Source organism: Euprymna scolopes, chromosome 16 (genome assembly GCF_053919585.1).
Source record: "Euprymna scolopes isolate OS-2025 chromosome 16, ASM5391958v1, whole genome shotgun sequence".
NCBI lineage: Eukaryota > Metazoa > Mollusca > Cephalopoda > Sepiida > Sepiolidae > Euprymna > Euprymna scolopes.
In genome coordinates, this window is record NC_136497.1 from 20,191,519 (window position 1) to 20,201,851 (window position 10,333).

Genomic DNA, 10,333 nt, shown 5'->3' on the forward strand with positions numbered 1-10,333 from the left:
TATTACCTGTAATTATATTCCATGTAGATATTCTACATGATTTATACTTGCATAATAGCTGCGAAAACGTTTATTTACATATATATTTATGCATACGTACATATTTTTGTTAAACAAATCTATCTATCTATACTCCTATAACTACGTTTTTCTTTTGCGTGTATTGATATTCATATTAAAACTCCTCTTTTTCGATTCATTTAAAAATAAAATACAATCATTGAAAGATCTAGCTAATTTGCATATTCTTTTAAACATTCATTTTAATTAATTCCCTATTAGTTTTTTCGGTTTTCTGATGGGATGATTATCTAGAGTTAACTATTACGTGTAATTATATTCATGCAGATATTCTACATGATTTATACTTGCATAATATTTGCGTAAAATCTTTATAGTAAACGAAAAATTGTTTCCATATTATTTTAATGTATACGTATATATTTTTGTTTAATCTATTAGTATATATATATATATATATATATATATATATATATATATATATATATATATATACTAGCTGTACCCTGCCACGCGTTGCTGTGGCTCAATTTGGTGTAATGGAAAATTCTAATAAAAAGAGAAAATGCATGTTTCTTATATTCTTAGTACAGCAATCCGCTTTAAAAAAAAAATGAAAAAAATGGTACTCGTACAGATTTGGATCCTGATCCTCAGGATTACCGTCAATCATGGCTTGGGCTCGACCAACAATCAGTGGATAAAGCTAACGTTGAAACGCTAAATGTTTTTTTTTTTTTTTTTTCTGTATACAAAAATGTGAGTTAGTAATTAATATTTGAATGATGGGGGGGGGGGTTAATATACACAGATTCGAAAAAGTTGTCCAAAAACAAATGAAAGCAAAGGTAAGGTAAGTTACATTTCTACCTAACTGGATAATTGTTTAGTGTTTTTATGTAAGGTAAAATGTTTAATCGGCTGGAAAAACAGAAATGGTTGCAGACTGTTGAATACGTTAAGTTTGGGAAATTAAGTTGAAAACTAAAAACTATACAATACAGTGTCAAAAACCCACCGAATATGTTACCATGACATAGGCTGACATAATCGGTGGGTTTGTGACAGGTTTTTGTGTCGTTTTTAATTTAAACTCACTTTCTCAAACTTAACATAATCAACAGTGTCCGCTACCATTTGTATCTTTCAAATACACCGATAAACACTGTTTTTCGAGCTGACTAAACGTTACAGTAAATGAAAAAGGTTTGTATTAACAGATACAAAGAAGTTGTCAAAAAATGAATATATAAGAAATAAATGTTATCAAAGGCAAGAAAAGTAAATGTTCTACCTAACTGGATAAGATTGTAGTGTTTTTATGTAATGTTTAATCAGTTCAAAAACATGCAGTGTTTATCGGTATATTTGAAAAATACAAATGGCGGCAGACTGTATCGAACACGTTAAGTTTGGGGAAATTTTGGGAAAATGAGTTTAAACTAAAAAACTATAAAAAATACTGTTAGGAACTCACTCAATATATGTTACTGTGATGTAGGCTGACATATAATCAGTAGTTTTAAATTTTAATCGATACAGGTAACGACTACAGGTAACGACTACAGGTAACGACTACAGGTAACGACGTTGTAGAACGTGAATTAATTTGATTCATCAGTTCCTAGCAGCATCGTTTATAAATAGAATCTCCCGACTGTACGGGATCATACCCCATTGTACTTCCAGTGTGATGGGATGTGTCTCCTAGCGGCTTCGGCTGCAGGGAGACAGGTTAGTACATGTCAAGGATTCGTTACTTGACACTCAGCCCAACAGGTGAGGGGCCGGGAATCGGCCCAGCACCTGTTAGACTGAGGTACGCCGCCTGGGTAATGCCTAGAAGGTCCACCCTCCCAGGCCTTGCCATCGGGCTTTCCGGTGGAGCAAGTTTATTGCTTGCTGCCTGAGGCGCCCCGACCGGGGAATGCCGACGGGGTTACTCAGGCAATTTTTAAAATTGCAGGAGTGCCCCTTCTTTAGGGGAGCCTGCGGGGTTCCCACTTTCCGGCCTTGTGCCACATTTTGCCGATGTGGGCGGCAATTAAATAACTACCTTGTGGCAATTGGCTGTTGGTTCATGTAGGGGCAGCCCTATATATACCATACCGTCTCCCTCCCCCCTCCTTCACCTCACATAAAAACTGACCTTGTCATATTTTGCTTACGTGGGGAAGCAAATAAATACCTACCCGATTGTACTTCATGATGGGATATGTCTCCTAGCAGCTTCGGCTGCAGGGAGGCAGGGTAGAGTACTTGTCAAGGATCCGTTCTTGACACTCAGCGCGGCAGGTGAGGGGATGGGAACCGGCTCAGCAATTGTCGAACTGAGATATCACCCAGGAGGTCCACCATCCTAGGCCTTGCCATCCGGCTTTCGGGTGGGGCATGTTTATTGCTTGTCGTCTGAGGCGCCCCGACCGGGGAATGCCGACGGAGTTATGCAGACAATTTTTGTAATTGCAAGACTGCCCCTCCTTTAGGGGAGCTTGCTTTTGATCCCCACTTTCTCGGCCTTGTGCCAAATATTGGTGATGTAGGCACCAATTAAATAACTACTCCATTGTACTTAAAAAATGTTGCAACTTTTCTGTTTTGTCAGTAGCGATATCTAACACAATAAAAAAAGGTTTTCCAATTTATCTATCTACTTTTAGCAGCGAATGCCAATTGTATTTTTCGTCGCTGAAATTGGGAGAAACATAAGAAAATTCATACCTCCTTTTGGTTAAAAAATCGATCGTATTTTTTCCTTGCTTTTGGTAGAGAAATGTGAGCTGCAAAGTCCTAGAATCCGTTCGCGAGACTGAAACAAAGCATAACAGAAAGACCAAGATGAAGAGATATACACGTTGCGCCAGAGTAAAACGAATGAGTTTTCAACAAATGCTAATATATTTTCAGTATCTCTTAATGCACATGCTGGACACTAAAACAACAATGCTAAACACGTTGCGCCAGAGTAAAACGAATGAGTTTTCAACAAATGCTAATATATTTTCAGTATCTCTTAATGCACATGCTGGACACTAAAACAACAATGCTAAACAGTATTAAAATATTAAGAAACGATGTTAACGAACAAAAACATTTCAATGAAACAATAAAAAAACAGTGTAAACAATGTAAACAATATTAATAAACAAAAACCTAAGGAACAATATTAACATTGTTCGTGAAATACAGAGAACAAGCCTGTCGGAAGTCACCGAAAACATAGTTTCAAAAGCGCCTTAAAGTCTGTAACCGCTGAATCGTGTAGTGATTCAGACGAACGCTATAAAAGAAATGGCTCTAATAGCTTACTCCTTTTTCTTGCTCAACATCATTTGGATTTGTTTTCTTCGTCACTTCTGAAAACAAGTAAGTTTTCACACAAACATATGAACTCAAAGTATTTACAACCAATTAAAATCATTTCAAGCCTCCAAATTGAAAAGGTTATGTGAAAATAATAAGTTGATGCGAACTTAAGAACTCTTATAAAATAAAGAGCCAAAGACTAGAGAGAGACTTCACCAACAGGCAGTACCGAAATGTGCGAGAACTTACGCTCAACACTCTTGTGCGTTTGGCCCGAGGTGGAAAATCACAAAAGACTCAATGACTCACATACAAGCTTTCTTCAGCATGTACACAGATTATTACTCACTAGTGAAAGTCATGCGAACAGAAAAGAATTGCTACTCACAGCTATACACCAAGTAACAAGAAAAAGGTAAACCAACACACATACATACACAATGTCACGCTGCTAAATACCCATATGCGTATATTACTTACATACGCATATTATCTACACTGAACATTTTAACTTGTGACTGTTAAATTTTCTTCACCAAAACACTTTTACATAGATGAACACTTACCAATTAAAAGTGACGTTTATATTCATATAAAATGTTTTGTTATGAAATTTTGTTTTTAACACATTTTATTTACAAAACACTGTTTATGTTTTTTGTTAGCACTTGCTAACTGGTGACCCTTTTATTATCTCATGTTTGAGTTATTTTCAATATGCATGCATGAATGCATGTCTCTATATATCTTTTGTTTTATTCCGTATAAACTTGTCATCTCCTGAGGGTTTAGACGACGTGTCATGGCAATGATTGTGTGGAGAGTTTTGCCTCCGAAAGAAAGTTCAATTCTTGCACATGAGAAGGTCGAAATATTCTTTAAAGATAAGCACTGAAACTTAAATTCGGGGCGACAGCTTTTGGAGAGAAGGAACAGCAACCGTATATATGCTTAAACAGTTTTACATGGGAATGCAATAAAGAATGGTATACAACTGAAGATGATGTAGGTAACAAAAATGAGAGAATGGGCTTTCATATGTGGGCATTTGTGGGAACTGCCTTCGTCGGCAACATGAGGTGGAATAAATATATAGAAGATGCTGCCAAATCTGTTGCACAGAAATAAACTCCCTCTACTGGGCTAGAAAACTTTGTATACCTGCCAGTATCCTATATCTCTAGAAGGCTACCATTCCCTAATATAGGGAACATTGTTGTTAAACATCAAAGCTAGTACACCAACTACTAGTCACTTCTTTCTTGTACAGAGTGAAAAATGTGCTCCAATGAACTTAATGCGCTTGTACCCCTGAACGTAAATACCACCAACCCATTTGATTAACAACAAATTAATTTAAGGTCTCTGTAGAATTTCTAGATGCCAGAAGATTTTCTACTCTAATAGATTCTTTTCCCGAACCACTTGCTTTTAGAATCCACCTGCTCTCTATTTCCGCGATTGTGACAATATGCAGAAATGTAAATGTAACGAGAACAAGTATCTTGCAGCCCAACTCCCCACATAGGTTGCTTTCCTATAAATCTAGTTCTTATCACTTTTTCACTTCAGTGGAAATATGACTTCTTTGGCGTGAACAAACGTTAAGAAAGACTGGCTTACATGACCCATAAAAGATTAGGAATCGGGTTACATGTTGGCCAATTAACAGGACTATAAAGGGGCGAGGGATGCAACCACTGACCAATCAATAGGTTTGTTATAAATTCAAATAATAGATCCAGGTGGAGTGAGGCCAAAGATTTATGAGAAGTGCTTTACCTACGCACTTAATATAAGACTTAGTATGATTAAATATCTTTAAAATTGGTACACACCTGATTTTGTGCAGCCCGTAGTGTCCGGTAGTAGACAAAAAGAACAAAGAAAAGAAAAAAATGGCGAATACCTTCATTTATATGCCGCGATCTTGTCATGTAAAATGCAAATGAGATGCTTCCAGATTAAATAAAAAGTCTGATATTTTAGAGATTGTGTCAAGTTGGACATTGGAGTAGGGAGTTTTAACAATTTATGTATCGAATTGAACCTCGGAAATTGTTAGTTGGCAGTGCAGCATAGTTAACAATCTATTTGGAGAATGTAGAATAGTTAACACTTGATTATTTATCCACACTTAGCACAATAACCAATTTTTACAAAATAAATAAATAAAGTAATACAAATGTGAATTCTAAGACATTATAAATTTTGTGCTTTAAGCAAAAAATCATTTGGGAATTTCTCTTCAAACCTATTCAAAGTCACGATGGTCTAATAATAAAATAACGATCGATTTAATTTATCACAAATATATTTCTTATGTTTTTTTATTGCTAAATTATAAAATCGACTTATATGCTACGGAGCATTTGGCGAACTAACATAGCGCATTTTCAAAAATAAAAATCTTTCAATAAAAACTAATCTCATGCTATTATACCACGTGATTATTATTCCTATGTTTTTGTATAAGTGTGTGGGATTTGGACGGTGTACCGGCGTGATCTCAATAAACTAGAAAAATTTTACCCGCAAAAGCTTCAAAATACACTGGACATCAAATGGTATGATTACGTAACCAACACAAGCATCCTTTAGAAAGAAAACAGCTGCAGTAGTAAAACCACCATTATGAGGCCAGGTTCCGTTGGTTGGAGCATGTCCTAAGAATGGACGAGAACAAGCTCCATCGACAAACACTGTACTCAGGGCTAGCCGCAGAAAAAAAAGACTTATCGGCGGCCTTCTGCAACGGTACAATGACCAAACACTGAATTTGACATTGGAAACAACAGCTCAGGACTGGCACCTGTGGGGCCGATCCACCATATCCGGTACCAAACAATATGAAACAGAAAGAAGACTGATAGAGATTAAGAGGCAAAAAAACAAAAACTAGCAGACCTACCCCCCCCCCCCACACCGCCAACCTTTGTCTGCCTTCTCTGCCTTCCAAGCAGATTCTACGCTAACATTAATCTGAGAAGCCATCTGTGAACCAAACAATAAAAGAAAAGAAAATCGAAATTCTCGGATATGAAGAAACCGGCCGCCGCCGCCGACAACTTATGTACACAATTCAATATATTTATGATTATGTCCTTTGAGCCACAATGAGCTGATTACCTGTCAACGTCTGGTCAAAGATCAACTCTGCTATCATCCTGACTTCCCACGTTGCATTCTTTAAGCTTTGAAAGGCTCCAAGTTGTTGAGTAATGATGGAAACGGTTCAAGATACTTGCCAACTTTAAGATAATTTGATATATTAATTTTTTTATCCTCTCTTATCTTACACGATAAATGAGATTTTCATCTTTGAAATAAAAGTCTATTTTTTAAAATTCAAATTCGATGCCATTTTATTTGAGGTGCGCAGGAGGGTGGTTATACGTTAGTGGAACATTAGATTTGCAATTCTGATTGTAGAATATAGTTTGCTTTTTAGACTTAGACAAATTGAACTATTTGATGTCACTGTGTATTAGTAACATATAAAGATGACGTGGTGGATTTCTGGTTGGGTCATAAGAGAGAAATTTTTTGGTCCGTCTGCGCAACGTGGATGAGTAGTTAGCGGTACTGTCTTGGGATGAAAGTGAAGAGACGAAGCAGTAGACGATCCCTTTTATAATCACCTGTTCCGCGCTCAGCTCTCGCATGATAGATGGCATCTGATTGGGCAAACCAGAAACGATGTTGAATGCTTGTACCAACCGGATCCCAGCTTAGAAATAAACATAGATTCCAAATCGTTAATGACGGTTCGTTAAAACTGTTGTTGTTGCCGTTTGTAGTACCGTACTGGTGATATACACATAGTTTTCTCTGCGAAAATCTTTTTGAACAGTGCAAAACGCTTTTCCAGACTAGCTCTCAAAAGTCTAGGATATTTTAATTTATTTTAGTATCTTGGTCCGTTGTTTTTAGTATTAAAAAGTAAAAAGTGGACCTTGTGTTTACTTTTGGCAGCTTCGTAACTCTTGCTTCCCTTATTTTGTCCTTTAGTCCTCACATTCCATGAGCGATGTTTCTGAAAGGAAAAATAATTGTTGTTTTCTGGGTTAGAATCTACCCATCTAATACTTATTGTTATTTTTTGGCCATTTTTTATCTCCTTACATTAAATGGCTTTATGCCTTGTCTGGATCGATTTCTATTAAAAAATAGATTTCCCAGTTTAATTTTTTAGCGATATTTTGGATCCTCATGTGGCCAATACAGAGAAGACAGGTTAATCTTAATTTAACCCTTTATGACCTGGTTGAACTAATTTGTCCAGTTATAAATAAATGATTATAACAGCATAAATAAAGTGTGAATTGATTCTAACACACCTTGTACGTATTAGTTCAGTATCTGAATAGATGCCAATTACCTCCAGATTGCAAATGTCTTGCTTACATTCAGTCTGTCTCAGGGTGTGGGGGAGTTCGTTTGTTGTCATAAACACATTTTTCAAGTACTATGGATAATAATCAAGGCAAGTTTATAAAATGTAAAAATTCTCAGTCGTAATTTAATTATTGAACTTCATAACTTTTCCAGTCACTACCCTTTAAACAAACTAAAATTAACAATAAATATGTTTTTAATCATTTACATCAGGGGTCTCAAACTCAATTTAGCTGAGGGCCGCTGGAGGCTGAGGCTGGGTGAGGCTGGGCCGCATCAGGTTTTCCACAAGAAAAAAACTAAAAAAAATTCTAATCTTCTCAAATGTCTTTATTTTTATTTTTTAACACAAAAGAAAATGGAAAAAAATCAATAAACAAATGAATAAGAAAATTAATAAAAAATGAATAAAATCAATCAATCAATCATTCAATCAATCAGTAATGAATAAATAAATAAAATAAAAATTAGGATTGAAACGTCTGTATTAACAGTTCTTTAACATTCTTCTGAACATGAATTGTCCTGAACATGAGTGGAACATTTGAGAACATGTACTTATCTTCTGAACGTGGCTTCTCTTGCCTACATCTTACTGCTAGAGACCTGACAGCGCTTCCTCTCGCAGAGCTGAGCCACATTTGGCTTGAGGGAGGAGGCAGTTGAGACCCTTAGTATGGCTTGAAGATGATCATCAGTAAGTCTGGACCTATACTTGGACTTATTGAAGTTCAAGATGGAAAAGAGCTTTTCGCACAAGTATGTGCACATGGTCCGCTTGAACATTCGGGAAAGCTCAGGGAAGCTGGGGGTCAATTCTCTCAAAAATTGCCCAAGCATGTCTACTTTCCTATTCATCTCCCTGAATTTAGCTTTCAGTTCAGAGTTGCACTGCAGGTTAATGAGCTCCATTTGAAGCACAGATGGGGCATCTTGCACATCAAAGGAGAAGGGGTCCGCAAACATTTGAAATGTGGCTTTGTGCGTCTTGAAGTCTGCAAATCTGTGATCAAATTCCTCCTGAAGCTTCAAAATGGCATCAACATACTTCTGGCCACTGAATGGTGTGCCTGCATCTACAAGTGCCTTGCATGTTGGGAAATGGCACAGGTTTTTCTGAGAGAGCTGGGCTTTCCATAACATAAGCTTTGTGGAGAATGCTCTAATGTTGTAATATGCAGCACTGACAAGTTTCCCCTGACCTTGTAACTTCTTGTTCAGTGCATTAAGCTCATGTGTGATATCAACAAGAAAAGCCAAGTCCATGAGCCATTTGGGATCACTTAGCACAGGAACAGCCACCCCATCTTTCTCCATGAAGGCTTTCACTTCTTCCCTCAGCTCGAAAAATCTCCTCAATACTTTTCCCCTGCTGAGCCAATGTACCTCGGTGAAGTAAAGCACATCCCAATATTCTGACTCCATTTCCTCTAAATCTTCAGTGCTTTAAGCCCTTGGATATGATTTGGTTGATGCATTTCACAACCACAGACATCACATTGTCAAACTTGAGGCAATTGCTGCAAAGGGCCTGCTGATGGATAATGCAGTGCAGAGCAATGGCTTCCTCCACACCCTCCTCTTCCAGTTTTTTTTTAACAAGTGCCACCAGTCCATTTTTCCTCCCTGTCATTGATGGGGCTCCATCTGTAGTAATTCCAACAAACCTCTTCCATGGCAAACCGGCATTCTCAATGGCATCACACAGCTGATGAAATATCTCCTGAGCAGTGGTCTGGTCGTGCATTGGAAGTACTGTGAGCAACTCCTCCATCACTTCAAAATTGTCATCCACACCACGGACATAGATTGCGAGCTGGGCAGTATCGGTGATGTCTGTGGTCTCACCAAGAGCGACTGAGTATGCACTGAAACATTTGGCTTTCTCACATAGTTGATCATAAATGTCACTTGACAGGTCAGAAATGCGTTCTGCCACAGTGTTGGCAGAAAGGCTTATGTTGCTAAACTGACCTTTCTTTTCTGGACAGACAATACTTGCAGCCTGTAGTATGCACTTTTTGACAAATTCACCTTCTGTGAATGGCTTTCCCGCCTTAGCAATCATCTCACTAAGCACGTAGCTTGCTTCGATTGCTGCATTATTCTCTTTGGTAGCTTTCTTGAAGAAATCTTGTTGCCTCAGTAGACATGCTTTAAGATTGGCAACCCGGTTGGCTCTCTCATCTCTCTGGTATTTTGCATACTCCTCAGCATGTCGAGTTGTGTAATGACGTTTCAAATTATATTCCTTGTGCACCGCAACTTTCTCAGTGCAAATAAGACAAGTCGGAGTGCCCCTGTGCTCAATAAAGAAATATTGTATTTCCCACTTTTCCTGAAATTGTCGGTGCTCATCACCAACCTTTCTCTTCACTGCAGGCTTTGAAAAAGACATGTTTGGGGCTGTAATATATATGATCCCACTTGATGTCGCTGTCGCACTGAAGTTTCAATCAAGTGTTTAGCCGACGCACAAAAAACGTTCTCTGGTGTGTGTATGTAAGATATTCAAGTATTTTTTTTTAACTGAAGAAAGGTGGAAAAAAAATGTGGTCTATTTTACTCACGTCTACGGTTCTCTTTGAAAGCGTTTGCGACGTAAATT

At 37.5% G+C, this 10,333-nt stretch overlaps 1 protein-coding gene and 1 pseudogene across 1 annotated transcript; both read right to left on the minus strand.

Annotated features, from left to right (window-relative positions):
- Nucleotides 1–8,310: 8,310 nt before the first annotated feature.
- LOC145296304 (general transcription factor II-I repeat domain-containing protein 2 pseudogene) lies at nt 8,311–9,150 on the minus strand (annotated as a pseudogene).
- A 13-nt stretch (nt 9,151–9,163) lies between these two features.
- LOC145296305 (general transcription factor II-I repeat domain-containing protein 2A-like) lies at nt 9,164–10,123 on the minus strand. The gene has a single exon (XM_080142504.1). The coding sequence runs from the start codon at nt 10,121–10,123 to the stop codon at nt 9,164–9,166; it is 960 nt and encodes a 319-aa protein (XP_079998630.1).
- Between the last annotated feature and the right edge of the window lie 210 nt (nt 10,124–10,333).